The 22339-nt window shown below is 40.5% G+C and overlaps 1 protein-coding gene and 2 long non-coding RNA genes across 5 annotated transcripts; all 3 read left to right on the forward strand.

Annotated features, from left to right (window-relative positions):
• The first annotated feature begins 300 nt into the window (after positions 1 to 300).
• Positions 301 to 8192, forward strand: LOC131221289 (uncharacterized). Of its 3 annotated transcripts, none has more exons than XR_009159176.1 (5): positions 301 to 714; positions 871 to 941; positions 1486 to 1621; positions 7605 to 7709; positions 8093 to 8192. It is a non-coding gene; the product is annotated as an uncharacterized LOC131221289 (long non-coding RNA). The 3 variants fall into 3 exon arrangements; XR_009159177.1 differs by having other exon boundaries at positions 1529 to 1621; positions 8093 to 8186; XR_009159178.1 differs by lacking the exon at positions 1486 to 1621 and having other exon boundaries at positions 8093 to 8186.
• Positions 8193 to 11315: 3123 nt separating this feature from the next.
• Positions 11316 to 11898, forward strand: LOC131221290 (uncharacterized). The gene is made up of 2 exons (XR_009159179.1): positions 11316 to 11534; positions 11790 to 11898. It is a non-coding gene; the product is annotated as an uncharacterized LOC131221290 (long non-coding RNA).
• A 6756-nt stretch (positions 11899 to 18654) lies between these two features.
• On the forward strand, positions 18655 to 21656 carry LOC131221291 (UDP-glycosyltransferase 71K1-like). The gene has a single exon (XM_058216494.1). It carries the CDS (start codon positions 18690 to 18692, stop codon positions 20166 to 20168), a length of 1479 nt encoding a protein of 492 aa, XP_058072477.1. The 5' UTR covers positions 18655 to 18689; the 3' UTR covers positions 20169 to 21656.
• Positions 21657 to 22339: the final 683 nt, after the last annotated feature.

The raw sequence follows: 22339 nt of genomic DNA on the forward strand, positions 1-22339 counted from the left end.
AAAAATTTGGATATAACACAAACATCATGATGGGACCCATAGAACTTGCTGACATCAATACAACAGTTATATAGCTGGTGTGTGGTACACTAGCCAATCTGCTTCCCATTTAAACTAGCCAATTAGCTAATACAGATTTACTCTCTCTCTCTCTCAATCTCTCTCGCCATAATCCTGTCTCTTCTCCTCTTCCTCTCGATCTGTCTCCCTCTTCTCTCTCTCTCTCTCTCTCTCTCTCTCTCTCTCGATTCGTCTCCCTCCTCTCTCTCCTCCTCCTCCTCCTCCTCCTCCTCCTCTCTCTCTCTCTCTCTCTCTCCGTGAGATCCAAAGAAGGGATGGAGCCAATTTTCGTGCAGGCTAGGTAGGTCACAATCTGCTTCCCACGCTAGATAAACAAGATGTGTTTTCTTGTTGCGATTTCCAACTGAGAGCTTTGAATCTCAACCTTTTGTTATCTTTTCTTAATGAGATTTGAGCTTCCCTATCTCTAGATTGCATTTTCTTTGCTATTTTTGGGAGATTTTGTTGAATCTCATAGATCGGAACGATCTAGGGTTAAGTTTTGGTGCTATTTTTGGGAGATTTTGCTGAGTCTCTGCTACTAACGAACAACTGTCAAAAAATCCATGTAGGAAGAAGGGGATCTTATTTTTTGCAATCAACCTCAACAAACCTCTTTTAGATCAAGGTCCTTTCGACATTGTTTTACATAAGGTCAGTAGAAGCCCTAGCTTTTCCCTTGTTTTCTTTGGCCTTTGGTGGGACACAATCGCCTCTGTTTCCCTGTTACATAAGGTCTTTCCATCTATTCGATTTCATTTGTAGAAAATCTAAAATCCTTATTTTCTTTTTCTTCTTTTGGTGTTACAGGTACAGATCGTTCATCAGTTTAGATATTCAGAAAGGATTTTTATCAAGAGATTCGACTAAGGAATTGTAAGGTAATGTACAATAGAATCAATCCTGCATTTTTCCTCTTTCATTTGAAAACTGTTTGAATTTAGATCAATCTCCGACCAGTTAATAGTGACCAAGTTAGGGGAAAAAAACAAAAGAACAGGCTGGTCGCCTTGTCCAATGATTAAGTGGGCTACACATGATAAAAAAGGTCTTAATAGTCCAAACCTTCCAAAGGAGATGGATCCTTCCAATACAGGGGTTGGATCCACCTGTTGACTGTGGTGATGAAGGGAGTTGTCAGTAGAATGAGAGAAGCAGTTTTGTTGCATGTATAAGAGGGGATTTTTTTTTTTTAATGCATTAGCTGTATGAATAGGGGATTTGATTTGGTTTCCATAAGCATTTTTCATATCATTTTTACTACAAGCTTTTAGTTTAGTTTTGAGTGGTGAAATAATACTGGAGTTGTATTGAGTTAATGCAAATATCCCTCGTGGTGATATGTACCAGCTACTTCTCGCTATGAATGCTAAGGTTTCATCATTATTTTTTGTCACTTCCTCTTGGCTAAACTAAATTCTTTAGGACTGAAACTACAAAATCTGTGGGTACTGTTGCTAAGATGCAGTTAAAGATCTGTGGAGGATGCTGATGTTGCTATGCAACTATGCAACATGCTGAGAAAGAAACATGATTGGAAAATGCTTGTTGTTTTTTAAAGGTGAAGAAAGAGTAATGAAACTGATTTAATATTTTATTTATTTATTATTTTATTATAAGCATTAAAAAGGTTAACTAATTTTTATTGAAAATGGAAAAATGTAACAAATCATTGAAAACATCATGTGAGCTACATGCGACTTAAGCTTTTCATGGGCTACGTACCATGCTATGCTATGTAGTGTAAGCATAGCTATTTAAAACAATGGGTGTATCACACCTTAAGCTTTTCACTTCCAAAAAGATTGTATCATCCGTTTCTATGTCTGTTCATGCAATCCTTCTTTAGTGGTTTTGTACTTTGTGTAAGGATCATAGTTTAAGAACCTAAAAGGTCAACTTGGCTCCATGTGTTGGGTGCCTTGCACAAAACCTTAGGATCTAGCCTCCCAGAACAAACCAGAATTATGGGATAATAAAGCAATGAAATAAATCAAAGCACAAACCACACCACACAAGAGATTTTTACGTGGAAAACCCTCAAAGAGGTAAAAACTACGGGACCTCGTACAGATCAACAATCCACTATGAAGTAGAACGTTACAACCTTCTTCACTCACGTATGAGTAGATAAACAATAAGAGAAACAAAGAAAACAGAGATATCTCACCGATTATAAGGATATGGAAGCGTTGAGATATGGTAGATCACCTCTACGAGCATAACCTCCCTTCCACAAGCTTCCTCTCTCTCTTTCTCTCTCTCTCTCATACCTTTAATAGCCCTAAACCCTTTAGCAAACCCTTGCAAAGCTTTAGGAAACCCTCTTGCCTTACCTCTTGAATGCCCTAGAAAACCCTAAGGACCTCCTATTTATAGTTTAGGAAACTCTCTTTCGCACCCTTGCGAAAGCCACCTCAAAATTCTGAATCCCGCACAAAATTGAACTCAAATTTACATAACTAAGACTGGTCAAGCACTGTTCACTCGACTGGTGGAGCCGACCCTCAACTGGTCGAGCACTGTTTACAGAGCTCACTAGACTTTGAGTCGAGTGACCCAGGACTGGTCGAGCACTATTCACTCAACCGGTCAAGCAGGCTGCAGGACTGGTCGAGCAGCGCAGGGATTCCATTGTTTGTGGCATCCGAACCGCACCTCATCTCCTCTGACCTGAGAAGGAAAACCCCATCAAATCTCTTCCTTTCCGACTCAAGAGGAATTCACCTTCTTCAAGTCATCCATGTTTCTACAAACCTCAAACTTGCCCTTGAGCAAAGCCTTGGTAATCATGTTTGATCTATTATCGTCCATGTGGACCTTCTCAAGCTGTAACACATTCTGTTCCAAAGTATCCCTGATCCAGTGATACCGAATCTCTATGTGCTTTGACTTGGAGTGCTGACTTGGATTCTTGCTCAAGTGTATAGCACTTTGACTATCGTAATAGACCATGTGCTGCTCCTGCTTTAGGCTAAGTTCCCGTAGGAACCTCTTCATCTAAAGCATCTCTTTACATGCCTCTGTGACTACAATGTACTCGGCCTTTGTCGTCGATAATGCTACTACCTTCTGTAGCTTGCTTTGCCAAGAAACTACTCTCCCTACAAATGTGAACATGAACCCCAACGTAGACTTCCTGGAGTCTATGTCGCCTGCCATATCTGCATCTGTGTAGCCCTCTAACACAGGTTTACCGTCACCATAGCATAGGCTCAACCTGAATAAGCCTCTTAGATACCGCAGTATCCACTTCACCATATCATAGGTGTGATTCTTATACAAGGATCTCACCTCCTCTTGCATAGCTTTCAACCACTCCCCTTTATGCTCGTCGGTTAGGGCCTCAAAATAATCTTCTAACTCTCCCCCATCAGTGAGTGTAATGTACTCATGCGGTGAGTACCTCTTGGACGGCTGTCTATCCCTAGATGACCTCCTCACTGGTGGCTCAATAGGTGGATCAAGTGGGGGCTGCTCCCCTTGTGCATCTTCTGAAGGAACTCCCTTATCCTTTGAACCTTGTTATACTCCCCCGTCATCAGGCACCATTAGAGGAATAACCGGATCCATGTCCTTTAGCTCACTTGAACTAAGATGGTTCTTCTCTGGCTTACCAATGTCTTCTATACACTGATCTTCAAAGAAAACCACATCTCTGCTCCTGACGAGCTTCTTATCGGTCAGATCCCACAATCTGTAACTGAACTTTCCATCATCGTACTCCAAGAACACACACTGTCTAATCTTCATATCGAGCTTCGACCTCTCCTCCTTTGATATGTGAACGGATGCCCTGCATCCAAACACCCTGAGATGAATGTATAATGGATCCTGTCCAGTCCACACCTTCTCAGGCACTTCTCCATTCAACGGGGCTGATGAAGACCTGTTAATCAGATACACTGCTGTGTGTTGCTTCTCCCCAGAACGTCTTGGGCAATTTCGTATGGGATAACATGCATCTGATTCTCTCTACAATGGTATGATTCATTTGCTCAGCCACACCATTAAGCTGGGGGGTCTTGGGAACCGTCTGTTCATGTTGTGTACCCAGGGACTTATAATACTCATGAAAGTCGCTAATGTATTCACCACCATTGTCAGTACGGATGCACTTCAATGATCTACCTGTCTCTCTCTTGACCATAGCATGAAACAATTTAAACACACCAAAGACCTCGTCCTTGGATTTCAAAGCATAAACTAAAGCCCTCCAAGATGCATCATCTATAAAAGTAACAAAATACAATGCCCCACCCAAGGTTTTTGTCCTCATAGGACCACAAACATCAGAATAGACCAAATCTAATGCATGCACTTTATTAACATGAGAAGCAAATTTAATAAATGAAACTCTATGCTGTTTCCTTGATAAACAATCAATACAGGTTTTGAGAGGCATACCTGTCACGTCTGTAAAGAGCCGCTTCTTTGCCAGTACCTGAAGCCCTTTTTTACTCACGTGGCCTAGACGCTTGTGCCACATGTCAATAGTTGAATCTTCCACTGCGTTTAACCCACCCTTGTACACACTGACACTTGCCTTATAAAGGGCGCAACACTTCTTTCCTCTAACTGTGATCAACGAACCCTTGATGAGCTTCCAGCACCCACCAGCAAACCAGCTTTCATAGCCATCATCATCCAGCCTTCCCGTCGACATCAAGTTAATGCGAAGGTCTGGGATATGCCTTACATCCCTAAGAACCAATGTGCAACCCACATTGGTCTTCACATAAATATCACCAACCCCTACGATCTTCGATACGCCAAAATTTCCCATCTCCATAGTCCCAAAGTCACTTGACATGTAGCTTGTGAAGAAATCTCTGCGTAGAGTCGCATGAAACGAGACTCCCGAGTCTATCACCTAGTCGGTGTCCTGACTCATAGTCGTGAGACAAACATTATGATCTGCTGAAAGAATAACTACAACGTCGCCATCTGAAGCGCCCGCAATGGAGTCTGATTCATCTTCCTTCTCATTTTCTTTTCCTTTCTTGTCGTTCTTAGTCTTACGACATTCATGTTTATAGTGGCCCTTCTTGCTATAATTCCAGCATTCAACATCCTTCCTGGTACTCGACTTGCCTCTTGATTTATCTCGGGCCCTCCCACCCTTCCTATTCTTTCCTCTCCCCTATTCATGTGTCACAAGGGCCTCTTGCTGAGTAGACTCCTGAGACTTCCTTCTTGTCTCCTCATTGAAGAGATAACTGGTTACCTGTTCCATGGATATCTTTTCGTCTGGTGCGGAGTTACTTAGAGACACCACCAATGTCTCCCAACTATCAGGAAATGAGCTAAGCAATAACAAAGCCTACAATTCATCATCTAGGACCATCTTCGTAGAGGAGAGTTGGTTCACTATATTACTGACCTCATTCATGTGCTCGACCGCAGAACCACCATCTTTGAAATTGAGATTCACAAGTCACCTTATCAAAAAAATCTTATTACCGATTGTCTTCTTCTCATACAACCCTTCTAATTTTAGCCATAGGCTAGCAGCTGAGGTCTCCGTAGACACATGGTGGAATATGAAATCATCCAACCATTGTCTAATAAACCCCACCGCCTTCCAGTCCATCTTCTTCCAATCATCATCAGACATATCCTTGGATTTTGCTGATATGCCTAAAATTGGAGAATATAGGTCCTTGCAATAAGCAAGTCCTCCATCTTAGCCTTCCATATGGTCCAGTTAGAACCATTGAGGCTGATCATCCTTGATGAGCCACCTTCCATAATTCAAAACCGATCCTACCCGTTCAATGAACTTAGCTTTGATACCACTTTGTTGGGCGCCTTGCACAAAACCTTAGGATCTAGCCTCCCAAAACAAACCAGAATTATGGGATAATAAAGCAATGAAACAAATCAAAGCACAAACTACACCACAAAAGAGATTTTTATGTGAAAAACCCTCAAAGAGGTAAAAACCATGGGACCTCGTCCAGATCAACAATCCACTATGAAGTAGAACGTTACAACCTTCCTCACTCACGCAGGAGTGGATAAACAATAAGAGAAACAAAGAAAATGAAGAGATCTCTTCGATTACGAGGATGTGGAAGCACTGAGATATGGTAGATCACCTCTAAGAGCATAACCTCCCTTCCATAAGCTTCCTGTCTCTCTTTCTCTCTCTCTCTCTCTCACCTTTGATAGCCCTAAACCCTTTAGCAAACCCTTGCAAAGCTTTAGGAAACCCTCTTGCCTTACCTCTTGAATGCCCTAGAAAACCCTAGGGACCTCCTATTTATAGTTTAGGAAACTCTCTTTCACACCCTTGCGAAAGCCGCCTCAAAATTTCAAATCCCGCACAAAATCGGACTCAAATCTGCGTAACCAGGACTAGTCGTGCAGGCTGCAGGACTAGTCAAGCACTGTTCACTTGACTGGTCGAGCATTGTTCACGGAGTTCGCTGGACTTTAAGTCGAGTGACTCAGGACTGGTCGAGCACTGTTCACTCGAGTGGTCGAGCAGGCTGCAGGACTGGTCGAGCAGCGCAAGGATTCCACTGTTTATAGCATCCGAACCGCACCTCATCTCCTCTGACCTGAGGAAGAAAAACCCATCACCATGTTCATCTGGGTTGTGTTGACTCAAAGCTACAACCTAACTTGTCTCTATACACAGTAATTTATAAATTAAAAATATTAGCAATTGTAGAGAAAAATTAAAATAGTTGTCTGCTGTAAGTATTGTAGAATAAGAAAACACATGACGAAGTACAACATAGTTTGCTGGCTAAGAGTGTCTGTTCATCTTGTAGAAATTACGAGTTTGCTGAAAACAGATCTAAACAATTTCCTTTTTTGGTAATAAATCCACTCCATTCAGGAAAACATGTTTCTTGATGGTAGTTGTAACCTACATATGTGAAATAGTTCATGTTAACCATGGTAGTTGGAAACACCCTAGGGCCATCTGAAATGCATTTCAAAAAAGGCTGATTTGCATTTCAAATGTTCTGTTAGAATTGAAATGCATTCCCTTGGGGAACGTATGTGAAAGGTAATTTTGAAAAAGTAATAATTTTGCACTTCAAAATTTCTTTGAAACACTTGTGATGCATTTGTAAAACATAAGAGAAACTCATTTCAGCTTCGCTTGGAACGGACGAATGAGCGTACGTGGGAGTAAGGTTGAAGAAGGCTGCTGAAGCCAAGAAGGAAGAGAGGAAATAGAAGAGAGATAGGTACGTCACTTTTAAAAGTATCTAAAGAGAAATGATGCTATTCTTCTGCTTTCCAGTTTCCAGGGAGATGTTGGTTTTCAAATGTCTACAAGTACTTATTTTAGCTTGTTTGAGAAATTTTTGCTATTCTAGCTTTTGTTGGGCGTCTAACACATACATTGGAGGAAATATGTAGGCCTGTCTGAGCTTAGGACTCCTGATATATCAACTGAGATTTTTCTTGTTTTTCATATGGCCCCAACTGCATTTCTTCCAAAAAAAAACAAAAAGGATTTGAAGGCCTAGAAGTGTTGTCTAGATGATACTAACTGTTGCTTTGTTTGCATTGTCTACTAGTGTGACTTGCATCCTAATATAGGCCACATATAATCAGAATCCTTCCTGTCCTCAGTGCAAGCATTCGTTTTAGTTTCTCAGTGTTCATCGATCACTAGATGGAAGGTATATGATGGCCCTATTTGTTAAGTAAAAATGGAAAGTAAAAAAATTGAATGCCACCTCATGGATGGGCCCAAGCTAAAAAAAATTGCAGTAATTAGGAATATTTTAACCATTCCATCTGTATACCCTTTTTTCCTTTATGAGCCATGATCAAAATGGTTTCTGACCCCTCAAAAAGGGTGAATGATGGGATGTGTATAAACTTCTAGAGTTTAGTCTGTGCCTCATCCAAGACATGGCCTAGTGATTGGGTAGTCTTGGTCAATCGCCATGTGCACCAATCCACGGTTTGTAGGATTGGTGCAAATTTACTGAATAGTACCTAATATTTACCAACTCCTAAACTGAATTGAGATATTTCGATCCTGGCTGGGTTTAAGCAGCTCCCATTGAATCAGGATATCATGGGGAAAGCGAGGGATAGGGTGAGGAGTTGCTACCATAAGGATTTCGTCATCGACGAAGATAGCCAGTGGATGCTTCAAATCTTGGTTCTTTTTTCTATTGTAGACTGTGGACAACGACCTTGCACTAAAAATATATATCAAGGCAAGGACTACCCCAAAAGTTGTCACTACTTTTTCTGAACGAAGGGAGTTTGACAAAATTCTCATACTCGAAGCAGGTAAGGAGTATGCTTCCTTCTCCAACATCTCATCCACAGAGAGTTGTTATTCTATTGAATCTTAATTTAATATACGCAAATCAGTGTGATAAAAATGGATATTCATTATACACCTTCATGTCTTTATGTATTCACATGATAGAAATGCTTTCTACCTTAATATAGGTTGGATACATGCCTGATTATCTTTTCCTTCTGCAAACAATTCTGAGATCAGATCCCCAGGTATTCTAATATCATTTGCAAGAAATTTGAGAGATTTACATCTTTTGCATAACCAATTGTTGTATTGTAAAAAATAAATGTAAATATGATATGTGGAAGCATGCACCATTTAGGTACATTTGTTTGCAAACCATTTACATATGTAAATGCTTTCCATGGTAAAGTATTTTATTAGGAAACTAGTTACATATGTAAATGTTTTACCACATATATTTGGTCTTTTTTTCTTATTTAAATCACTATCTCATGTTTGTTTGTGCTTCCACATATAAGTGGGAATATCTTATTGGGTCCAAAGTTGCCAGTTTCACGTCCCAAGCAGCCCATACATATAAAAATTTTCATCTTAATTGATCATATACAATACTAATTAATTTGGAAACTAGCCCTTTAAAATAATAAAATAAATAAAAATAAGAATCTTTGGTATTTTTTTAACCTGTTGAACCTCTTAATAATTCACATCTCTACTGTGTTGCCTGGAATGTTGGAAATAACCATTTTACTGGCTGGATTCCCCCCAGTTGAGAAAATTAAACAATAGTTTCCAGTGAATATTTTAAGACTGATCATGCTATTCTTTCTAAGCTAATGATATTCATCATAATTTAGTTTTCTGTTTTCCTTTTTGCATGATTGATGGTAACTCATGGAAATGGTACTCCTTTGGCTATGATACTTCGATCCGAGAGAAAATAGTCACGTGGAAGGGGACCTTACTGAAACAGTTCATGTAGAAGGCTATGTGGCAGTTTGTTTGTTTTGAAAACTTTAAATAGACCATTAATTGTTTTGTTGATTGTTGTCTTGATGGATGTTAAATGGGTGAAACATGCACAGGTTCAATCATTGGTTAATTATAATATTGTTAGCTTTTGTTGATAGAAATTAGATTTAGCTTCGATTATTGATAAATGATGTTAAAAATTGAATTTAGCCTCAGTTGATGCCAACAAAGGCTAAATCTATCTTTAGTTTCAATTTTGCCTTAGTTACCTAAACTGAGACTACAACACCCGTGGCTAACGGCTAAAATGTTGATTTAGCCTCATTTCGAGAAAACTGAAGCTAAAAAGGCTCTTTTAGCCTCACTTGAAGAACCGAGGCTATAAAAGTCATTTTAGCCTCGGTTGTTAGCCATGGGGGTTTTAACCTCGGTTTGGATAACTGAGGCAAAACTAAGGTTAAAGGCTTTAGCCTCAGTTTTTAACATTTTTAGCCACAGTTTTGAACTGAGGCTAAAGCCCCCTTTTCTTGTAGTGTACAAATCTTGTAGCCATTTATTTTCTTGAAGGGTTATAATTTGCAATCATTTTCGACCATAATGCATCAAATTCAACTTCTTCATCATACATATATACACAAATTCTATAATCAATGTTGAAGGATGGGTTCTCATTAATAACTTTATCTAATTTCTCTGGAAGCTTCTAAACAATGTGCCACATGCACAACCTATGCTCAGTATTTGGAAATACACTTGCTATTGCAGTAACAATTGTTGGATCTTGATCTGTGATTATAGCTTTCGGAGGCTTCCCACCCATAGCTTATAACCATGCTTAAAATAACCATTTGAAATCTTCATTGATTTCACCAAACATAAGCTCGGCACCAAATAAGATAGATTGCTTATGGTGGTTGACTCCGACGAATGGACCAAAAGGCATATCAAATTCATTTATCTTGTATGTTGTGTCAAAACATACAATGTCACCTAAAGCTTCATAGTCTATTTTTGAAATATTATCTGCCCAAAAACAAGATGCCAATTTATATTCATTATCAATCTGGATTGCATAAGTAAAATTATCATCATTCCTGTGCTTATTTTGAAAGTAAAGAAGTAACTCTTGAGCACTTTTTCCATGTTTGTCATGCCTTTGAATTTTAAGAGCATTCTTTGCATCTTCATCAATAAAACCCATTTTCTTACGCCCTCTGGCTTCATTCATAAAAAAAAATTAACACTCTAGCTGGACCAATACTTGCTTTTCTCATTTTATCCATGATAACCTTATGAGAATCTGTAAAAAACCGATGTGATCGTAAATAATGAACCTTGCTTGGACTCATTAAATTGTGACTATGTGCTTCCACAAATGTCCTAACTTCCTATCTATTTGATTCGTTCTTATGAACTATAATCTTTGCCTTGCAATCGCATCTTGTCATAGCTCTTGGTCTCTTCTTATAATCTGTTGCTTCAATATACTTGCGATGTCGATACCCTTCCTTAGAACATATAAAACTTCGCGTAATTGTTTCACCTATTTTCATATTGTTCTATGTAGAAACTTTTCGTACGCTAAATCCACACCATCTGGCATACTCATTGTAGAAATCATATATAACATTTTCAGATATGAACGCCATACCAACTATTGATTTCAATTCTTTAGGTGCTTTTGGAATAAATTCATATGGTTGTGAGATTGTTTCTCTATTATGGTTTGTCTGGTATTCATTGCCAAATTGATTATCACCTATGACATTATCAGTACTACATGAACCAATAGGAGGCCCAATTTCATTCTCTACACCTGCATTAGGTTGTGACTCCATTTCCTCAACCATAAGTTCAAAGTAAAATCTGGCGTTTAACCAAAATCTACGAAATAAACATGAGGGCACAAAAATTACTATTTATAAATGAAGAAAAAAAAAGTAAAAAATAAAAAATAAAAAATACCAATAACAACCTTTAACATAATCTAATGGATCATATTGGCTAGACATGGCAAGCAAACTTTTCTATATGGTGGACCTACTCAGATATGAGAGACTTTTAGCACATGGTTGATTGTGGAGTGTGATAGATGATACACATACATTTATAAATTGGGTATATACGTGCAAATTAATCTAAGTTATGGGATGCATGCAAATTAATCTAAGGTGCAGGTTGTGGTTTAGACATATAATGAACCAAACAGGTAGTAAAACCAGTCCACTGTGCACACATTTTCTATGATGTTTCGCTAAGCAAAATGGCCTCTCTCTTTTTTTCTTTTTCTTTTTTTCCTGTGCTCAGCGCAGAAAATGCATAAGTGGGGTCCAACTTTTGGTGACCTAGTGTGTTCATCTTACAACCCCATTGTGAATTGATTATGCCCCAAAATGCTCCTCCATTTGATAATATTAGCAATCAGATTGGTGACCTGTAAAATAGATGATTTGTCCATCCATCCACATTTAACCAAAGAAAATTGCCTAATCATGTTAGTAAGATTTCCCAATGGGGGAGATTTTGCAAATGGCACAGTAGACAAATGTCCTTGATAACAAAAATGTGGGCCTGCCTGTACAGTTTCAGATAGATAGAAAAAATAAAAATAAATAAATATTCAGTGTGCCAAACTATATTACCTCAAAGAGATCAGAAAATATATAAAGCTCAAGCTGAACAGGCTGTAAGGATCCAGTTCAGGGCAGAGCCCCTTGTGGTGAGACCCACTTCACACATACAGACTACAATTTTCATGGGCACACCATCGATGGGCACTGCTCTTAAACCACCCCACCAGAAAATACTACCCATCTTATTATTGGCCGGTAAATTATCCCTATAGGAACATGATAAAGCCCACAAATTGGAGGACCAGAATTCTTTGACAGATTAGCATTATGGCCGATCGTTCATAGAAACTAGGGCGCTGAAATTTAAATAACTAAAAGGTGGGTCCCAACAAAGTTGATTGCCATATCAAGCACTGTATATTTCCTCATAGGTAAAATGACAAAAGAAAAATCAAAAAGAGAGCCACCGTATGAATTCAACAATCTGCATACCTTTATGGGACTTGAAAGAGTACACTCAAAATGGAAAGAAAAAAAAAAAGTGTCCTCAAATCAATCAATAGGGTGTGAATATCAATTCCAAGAGAAAGGAAATTACCGTAGAATTGTGACAGATGATCTTCTCTAGAGTGTGCCTCAATTCAAAAAGCCCTTGTGCGGCCGATGTCGAAAGATCGCACCCTCTGAGCTCCAAAATCCTCAGTCGCCCGAACAGCAGCAATGAGATCGGTGTGGGGTCCCGGGCTAGTTGTGGGAGGACCGGCGCAACCTTTAGCCCACTGAGAAAGAGAGAGATAGAGAGAGTGAGAGGTAGGTGGGGGCGGGTGTGTCTGGAGAGAGAGAGAGAGGTAGGTGAAGGCACGCGTGGCTAGAGAGAGAGAGAGAGAGAGAGAGAGAGAGAGAGAGAGAGAGAGAGATGGGGAGCGTCCAGTTGTAGCGATTGAGGGAGAGAGGGCTGCGGGATCTCAAATTTGGAATGGCTCCCATTGACGGGCTAGGTTGAGAAGGGGTAGGTCCGACCCGCCATAGGGCTGAAATGGCAAATGGGGACTGGTTTGACCTGCCAGCAAGGAGAAGCGTGAATGAGGTTCGTTACTAGTATACACACTGGAGGTTTGTAACCCCACTAGTGGGTAGCAAGATGGATTGGTGGTATCTAGTACATGGGAGTCGGCCCTGATAGATCCTAAGTCTCATCGGTATACTTATCAAAATATGAGATGTTGATATTCGGGGGTAGTGCAGTCAAGTATGTGGTGATAGTACTGTCTGCATATGTTTCTTTGTTTGGTATGCGATTATTTTTGAGTTATTATATATATATATATATATATATATATATATATATATATATATATATATCCAGTTAACATATCAGTACGCACACTCCATTTTAGCCACCCCCAGTAGGGATCGATACCAAGACCTCAAGTGTTGAAACGAGGTATCTCCACTCAGTCTGCCAGTTGAGTTATGGATCTAGGTGTAGTTGTTGCCGAGACTGAAATAACAGCAACAATGGCTGTAAACACCAAGGTTTCAACTTTCGGCATTACTTCGCCACCTTTCCCTCGTGCGGCTTCTTTATTTTTAAATCTGCCTCGTTTGTCTCGTGTGCAAGATTGAGCCACAAAATGGATGGACTGGGTGGATTTATCACAAGCATCTCGGCGGCCCGCCTAACTATTCCGAGCAGGACCTTGCTGCTGACAGGGAATCGACCTCCATGGAATATCGACTGTTCTGGCATGCCGGTCTTTGACAAAAGAAATCCCCTCCGCAACGCAAAGATAAGATGTTCTCTCTCACACCGCTTCCTCTGCTGTGGCCTACCCAGTGTTTAATTGAGATGATATTTTGATGCTGAGGTATGGAGTGACGTTTCTTATCCGTGGATGGATGGGGACGCGGATTGGGTGGTATCCTGCCCAAGCTCGGCACTGGCAGGGCCTACGAGGGGCCACCGTTATTTATGGTTTTATCCACACCATCCGTCGAATTTTGTCATATCATTGTAGGTACAATTCCAAAACTGAGGCAGATACAAGCTTCAATTGGACCACACAGTAGAGATCAATCACTTACCGTTGAGAACTTATTGGGGCCACTGAAGTTATGAATCAAGCTAATATTTGTGTTTTGCCTTTATCCAGGTCCATGTGACCATATAATAGATTGGATGGCAATTAAACATCACAGTGGGCCCAAAGAAGGTTTCGATGGTGGGTACCATTATCACCGCTACATTCCTGTGGTGTGCTCCACTAATCCTTGGATCTAGCTCGTTTTTGGGGTTATACCTTAAAATGACACGGCAAGATCGATGGATGGCGTTGAGAAAACCATACAGCACGGCGGACCATTGAGCCCCCGCGTGGCCTCCACGTCTTCCTAATACGTACCACTGGGAAGCAGATTGCGTACCAGTAAGCGTACTGAGTAAACTCTGTGAGGTTCACCATCATTTACGTATTCTATCCACTCCGTCCATCCATTTTAATGGATAATTTTAGAGGTTGAGCCAAAAAATGAAGCATATCAAACGCTCAAATAAACTACACCACAGGAAAAAGTGTGAATTGAACATCTACCGTTGAAAATTTCTTGGGGGCCACTAAAGTTTTGGATCAAGCTTATTTTATTGTTTTCCTTTCATCCATGTATGCATAATCTCATAAACAAGTTGGATGACAAATAAACATCATTGTGGGCCTAGCAAGGTTTCAACGGTGGAGATCATTATTCCCACTGTTTCCTATGGTATGACCTGCTTATCTCTGGATATGCTTCAATTTTGGGCTCTTCCTTAAATTATATGGAAAGGCGGATCGACGGCGTAGATAGACTAAATACATTCATGGTGGGCCCAACTGAGTTTACTCAGTACGATAAGAGCGTCCCGAGTAACTCAGTACGCAGTCCGATTTCGTACCATTGTAGGCTTACGAGAAATTTACAACTGTGCGACCCATATATAGCCCATTTACATTTTTAAACCTATTTCTTTTTACCTCTCAAGAAGCTGAAATTGCCCCTACTTTTCCTTCCGCAAGAGGATCGGCTGGTGCTCGAGACTAGCGCTGACTCTCCTCGAACACCTAGTTGTACCAATGGTTCAAAAGAGATCAAAGTTACATGGCCCCACAGTTATATATTTATTATATCCACAACGTTCATCCATTTTTCGAGATTATTTTGGAGCATTATATATATAAAAAAGAAAATCATATCCAAAGATCAACTGGACAACACCACAAAGAGCAGTGAAAAAATTGATTTTCACCGTTAAAAATTTTGTAGGGCCCACCATAACATTTATTTTCCATCCAATCTATTTATAAGGTCACAAAGACCTGGATGAAGAGGAAAAATAAATTTCATAATGATCCAAAACTTCTATGACCCCTAAAAGGGTTTCAGTGGTAGACGTTCAATCTTCCACTGCCTTTTACAGAGTGGTCCACTTGATAGCTAGATCTGTCTTATTTTTCGTCTCAGGCCTTAATATGAGTTCGCTAAATAGATGGACGGTTTGGATATAACACATACCTCATAATAGGACACAAAAAGTGGTGGGAATTACAACCAAAAAAAAAAAAAAGAGGAACCTATAGCTACGGGGTTCTTATGGCTATGGATTACAACCGTGGCTATAACTGTAGCCCCTGCTTTTTCAATATGTCTTTTGATATATATCGAAGGTCTTTCGATATGATCGAAAAAGATCCAGTTCAGTGAGTTTGCCTTAAAAATCCTGCAATTTTCGATATATAATGAAGAGTATTCGATACGTATCGAAGGTATTTTTACCTATGGCTACGGATTATAACCGTAGCCATAACTGTAGTCCGTGGTAGTCTTTTTTTTTTTTTTTTTTTTGTCTTTAACATGGAGAACTTTATTCTACCTACAATTTTCTCTAATACATATTTATATAAATATGTATATATAAGCATATAAAAAAAAAAATCTCTCTTTTTTCATTCCTTTCTTTATTCATTTAACAAGAATATCTTCTAAAACAAAATTAGTTACTTGACGTACCCTATATGACTTTGGGGTAAGAGAAACTACTTTGGCCAACCAACCTGGTTATTTTCCAAGATTCCATTAGGTCGATGGTCAAAAATCCATTTCATTCACTTCGTGGTCAATTTCAATAAGTTCGCGGTCAATTTCATTCATTTCATTTACTTCACGAACAATTCCATGCATTTCACGATCAATCCCGGCGATTCCCTTTCACTTCAAGGTCAATTCCATGCATTTCACGGTCAATTCCCTTCACATCACGGTCAATTCCGTGCATTTCATGGTCAATTCCCTTCATTTCACAATCAGTTCCATGTATTTCATGGTCAATCCCAGCCCTTCACTTCGTGGTCAATTCCATGCATTTCACAGTCAATTCCCTTTACTTCATGGTCAATTCAATGCATTTCATGGTCAATTCCCTTTACTTCACGGTCATTTCAATGCATTTCATGGTCAATTCGCTTCACTTCATGGTCATTTCCACGTATTTCACGGTCAATTTGCTTCACCCCATGATCATTCCATGCACAATTCCATGGATTTCATGGTCAATACCCGCAATTCCCCTTCACCTCACGGTCAATTCCATGCATTTTACGGTCAATTCCCTTCACTTCACTTCGCGATCAATTTCATTCATTTCATTTACTTCGCCATCAATTCCATGCATTTCATGGTCAATACCCGCAATTCCCCTTCACCTCACGGTCAATTCCATGCATTTTACGGTCAATTCCCTTCACTTCACGGTCAATTTCATGCATTTCACGGTCAATTCCCTTCATTTCACGGTCAATTCCATGCATTTCACGGTCAATTCCCTTCAGTTCCCGGTTAATTCCATGCATTTCATGGTCAATTCTCTTCATTTCACGGTCAATTCCATACATTTCACGGTCAATTCCATGCAGCTTTGCATAGGTTAAAAATGCCGGTGCTTTATCAATTTCACTCCAATCACTCCCTTACACTTAAATACACGTCCGAACTCATCTCTGCCATCCCTATTCCTTTTTTTTACCCATTTTCTTCATTAAATCTCCATAGGGATGGCAGAAATGAGTTTAGACGTGTATTTGAGTGTAAGGGAGTGAATGGAGTGAAATGCATGGAATTGACCATGAAGTGAAGGGAATTGACTGTGAAATGCATGGAATTCACCGTGAAGTGAAAGGGAATCGCCGGAATTGACCGTGAAATGCATGGAAATGACCATGAAGTGAAGGGAATTGACCGTGAAATGCATTGAATTAACTATGAAGTAAAGGGAATTGATCGCGACATGTATGGAATTGACCATGAAGTAAAGGGGAATCGCTGGAATTGACTGTGAAATGCATTGAATTGACCATAAAGTAAAGGGAATTGACGGCGAAATGCATGGAATTGACCGTGAAGTGAAGGAGAATCGCTGGAATTGACCGTGAAATGCATGGAATTGACCGTGAAATGAAGGGAATTGACTGTGAAATGCATGGAATTGACCGTGAAGTGAAGGGAATTGACCGTGAAGTGAAGGGAAGTGACTATGAAATGCATGGAATTGACCATGAAGTGAAGGGAATTGCATGTGAAATGCATGGAATGACCGTAAAGTGAAGCGAATTGACCGTAAAATGCATGAAAATGACCGTGAAGTGAAGCGAATTGACTGTGAAATGCATTGAAATGACCATGAAGTAAAGGGAATTAACTGTGAAATGCATTGAATTGATCGTGAAGTAAAGGGAATTGACCATGAAATGCATGGAATTGACTGTGAAGTGAAGGGGAATAGCCGGAATTGACCGTGAAATGCATGGAATTGACTGTGAAATGAAGGGAATTGACCGTGAAATGCACGGAATTGACCATGAAGTGAAGGGAATTGACCGTGAAATGCATGGAATTGACCATGAAGTGAAGGCGAATTGCCGGGATTGAACGTGAAATGCATGGAATTGATCACGAAGTAAATGAAATGAATGAAATTGACCGCGAGCTGATTGAAGTTGATCGCGAAGTGAATGAAATGGATTTTCAACCATCGACCTGATGAAATCTTGGAAAATAACGAGGTTGGTTGGCAAAAGTAGCTTCTCCTACCCCAAAATCATATAGGGCACGTCAAGTAACTAATTTTGGTGTAGAATATATTCTTGTTAAATAAATAAAGAAAGAAATGAAAAAAGTAGAGAAATTTTTTTTTATATGCTTATATATACATATTTATATAAATATGTGTTAGAGAAAATTGTAGGTAGAATAAAGTTCTTCATGTAAAAAAATAAAAATAAAATAAAATCAAAAATTAAAAAATTTACACAGACTGGCATGACTATAGTTATAGCTACGCTTATAATCCATAGCTATAGGTAAAATCACCTTTGATACATATCGAATACTCTTCGATATGTATCGAAAATTGTAGGATTTTTGAGACAAACTCGTTGGACAGTTTTGGACCTTTTTCGGTCATATGGTACATATCGAAATACCTTCAATGTATATCAAAGGACATATCAAAAAAGTAGGGGCATGGTTATGGCTATGGGTATAATCCGTAGCCAAAGGAAGCTAGCTTTCAGATATCACATTTCTAAAAAAGTAGGGGCATTTTTTACCTTTGTCAAGTCATCCGTACGTATGGGGATTATTCTCGCGAGGTAAAAAGAAGTGGGCTTCGAAATGTAAATGGGCCATAAATGGGTCGTACAGTCGTAAATTTCTCTAAGCTTACGCTGGGAACGCGCCTCTTGTTAAAAGAGCCGGGCGACGGATAGAAAGTCAATAGAGAGAGAGAGAGAGAGAGAGATATGGAGGAAGTGAGTCTAGCGTTCTTGCCAACCCCAGGAATCGGGCACTTGATCTCTACCGTGGAATTAGCAAAGCGCCTTGTGAAGCAGAAGCCCTTCTCTATCACAATCCTCATGATGCGCGTTCCTGTACCAGGCACCGACGCCTACATCAAATCCGTTGCCGCCTCTGGCCTCAATATCCGATTCGTCGACCTCCCTACGATCCAGATCCCACCCTCCCTGGAGAGTCAGGGCCTACAGACATTCTTCCCCTTATTCATTGAAAGCCACAAGCCCCTCGTCAAGGATGCCATCACAAAAATCCGCGCCTCGACGAAAACCCGTGTGGCCGCATTGATCATCGACCTCTTCATGACCACCATGATCGACGTGACAATGGAGCTTGGCATCCCTGCATACATATACTTCACATCCGGCACAGACTTGCTAGCGCTAATGCTCTATCTCCCGATCCTCCATACCCAGATACCCTACGAGTTCCATGAATTCCAAGGAGAAATAGAGATTCCCGGGATGCGGCCGTTGCCTCCCAACATCTTGCCAACGTCGCTGATGAACAAGAAAAATGAGATGTATACATGGTTTGTCGACCACGGCCGAAGATTCCGAGAAACACAAGGAATCATCATCAACACATTTGCCAAGCTAGAGCCGACTCCACTTGAAGCAGTGGCCAACGGACGATGTTTGCCCGACCACGCCACTCCACCTATCTACCCAGTGGGACCATTGATCGCTCTCGACGACAAATCCCAATCCAAATCAAGCGGCTTGATTGAGTGGCTAGATCAGCAACCATACGCATCGGTCGTCTTCCTCTGCTTCGGAAGCAGGGGCGCCTTTGCCCCACCGCAGGTGAAGGAGATGGCACTGGGGCTGGAGAAGAGCGGGCACCGGTTCCTTTGGTCGCTGCGGTGCCCTTCATCAGAGAATCCCAGCATGGCGGTTGATGCGCATTTGGACCAGGTCTTGCCGGATGGTTTCTTGGATAGGACCAAAGGGCGGGGATTGGTGTGGCCGTCTTGGGTGCCGCAAATGGCAATCCTCGCCCATCCGGCGGTTGGAGGCTTTGTTTCGCACTGTGGCTGGAATTCGATCTTAGAGAGCTTATGGTTTGGAGTGCCTATATTGGCATGGCCGCTGTATGCTGAGCAGAAGCTCAACGCTTTCCAGCTGGTGAAGGATTACGGTCTGGCCGTGGAACTGAGGTTGGATTTTGACGGAGATGGGTTGGTTAGCGCGGAAGAGTTGGAAAGGGGAGTAAGGTGTTTGATGGAAGACTCCGAGGAAGGGATGGAAGTGAGGAAGAGAATGAAGGAGATGGGAGAGGCGAGTAGGAATTCTGTGAAACATGGGGGCTCTTCTTTTGCTTCCTTGGAGCGTCTTGCGGACTTGCTCAGCCATGGTTCAACCTTTCCTAAAACTGACGAGATAACGGGGAAGAGCCATGAGCATCTGAATATGGTAGAACCATAGGTATGCAGACCATGTACCAGGTTGAGATATCAATCTGGGCCGTCTATCTGGTGAGCATTGTTATGAATAAATCCGTGGATTATTTATAGGACCACTTTCCACGTATACTTAATCCAAATGTTACCACTGATGTCATGAGCCTGAGTACTTATTAGGTGGGCCACCGTTTACAAAAATTCATCTAGGATTGTAAAGCTTGGTCAAGGTCTCGCAATTTGTGCACTTGTTCCTAAGATTATATGTGGTCGCTCGTTTTTTTATCAGCACGGTGGCTTGCAAGCGTGCCAAAATATTGTACGTGTTCGCTCATTTTTTACCGGCAAGGGTAGCCTGCGAGCGTGCCAAATTGGAATTGCGCCTCCAATTCAAACCGAACAACTATGACCCTGAGTGCCAAAGTTGGCATACACAAAGTATGACCGAGCCTAAGAAGATCGGTTGTCTATTCAACAGATTAGGCGATAGTTGGAGGGTAGGGTTCGTTCTCTGATAATGTGTTAATCCTTTACTTTCCATACAAAAAGACTTTTCAATACAGATCAAACAGAAAAAGAGAGAATTCCTTACAATCAGTCGTTACTAGCTCCTGAAGGACACTCGTGTGATGGAATGAGATTCGGCATGCAAGTTTAGACTCTGATTACAGCTACAATTATCAAGTATTGAGTTAATGCTACGGATCATGCTACGAAATGCAAATGACGGGTGCGAAAAGTAATTTGTTATGCTAAGAAAAGCAATAAAAATAACTGATTACACTAAGGAATGTAAATTGGCACGGGTAATTGAAAGATAGATTTGATTTGTTTGTTTTGGTATGAGAGTGAATTTTCTTCTTGATTTGTCTTGCTATTTATAGTTTCGATTAAGCTTTTTGGATCCGTCTCACGTTCAGGCAGTTACAACAGCTGTTTCTCCGTTACTCTACTTCTAAATATTTTCCACATTCTTGCTCCTTTGAATCCTTCTTTAGCCACTTGTCCAGCGATCATGCGAACTTAATCGTTAGCCACCTGTCACTTGGTCATCTGGACTCGGTCGCACACATATTGTCTACTTTAATGCAACTGATACGTTGTGGCTCTGTTTCTGAAATGTGATTGTACTTATCTGCAGAAAATCATGTGACCATTGCATGCGCATCCATACAAATCACACGTAATCAACTTTGATTGGCTGAAAACGGGACTCGGCCAGATAAGATATAAACATTGCCCCACTCATCATTATCCTTTCAAGGAAAGAGAGCGACGTTTGAGGCTTCATTAATGTTGTCCTTAAACATTCGCACATGCCGCCCAATATGAACTACGTTGGACTGGTCATTTTACCATTGGTCGCTTTGAATCGAGGTGTCGGATGGAACTTGAGAATATGAAGATCTAACTTGTCTGCTTGCCTTTAGAATTTTTCTTTATGTTTTTCCCTTTTGTAATCATGTAGTCGATGACCAACCTGATGATGAATAAATTCATATCCTTAAATAAATTTTATGTAATCAACTGCTTTCTTGTTTAAACATGTCGCTCGATTTCAATAATAGCTTTAGTAGTTGCTTGATCTGAATACTTGAAGCATTGATGAACAGTGAGCCTTCTCCTCATACATGCATGCCATTCCCTATCCATAACAAAGACCTCATGCTTTATCAAAATTCACGTTTATTTCACCACGTCCCAGTAATCCCAGAGAACGGTTCTCCTTATCTCGGATAATAAATCGTCACTCCGCACCCTACGTTCCTTAACCGTCGTATTTTCACTCCATAAAAATGGTGGTTAAGCTTCAAATTTCCTTTCACAAGCTTGCTCGAATTGTTATTTCTATTGCACCGATTTCATCAATCATGAATTTCTTTGCCATAGCAATTGGGATCAAGGAGGAAATCTTTAAAAAAGGAATTGAATCTCTTTCGCGTTCCTCTTTCACTAGCAATCCCTTTCCTTTCCTTTCCTTAGGGATGACAATGATCTTCCTGAGGACCAGTGGCCTTCTCATGAGATTTTGAAAATTATCTCTGAGCTCCGGCAACTCATAGATGACTTCTTTGAAGCGGAAAGGGAAATTAAGCAGTGTTTGGCTGCTAGATCATGCCTTTTAGCCCTTAGTGCTGAGATCAGGGCTCTGCCAGCTCGTTATTTAAGCAGCTTGGAAGAAAGTGTTACATTAGA

This window comes from Magnolia sinica, chromosome 12 (assembly GCF_029962835.1).
Source record: "Magnolia sinica isolate HGM2019 chromosome 12, MsV1, whole genome shotgun sequence".
Lineage (NCBI taxonomy): Eukaryota > Viridiplantae > Streptophyta > Magnoliopsida > Magnoliales > Magnoliaceae > Magnolia > Magnolia sinica.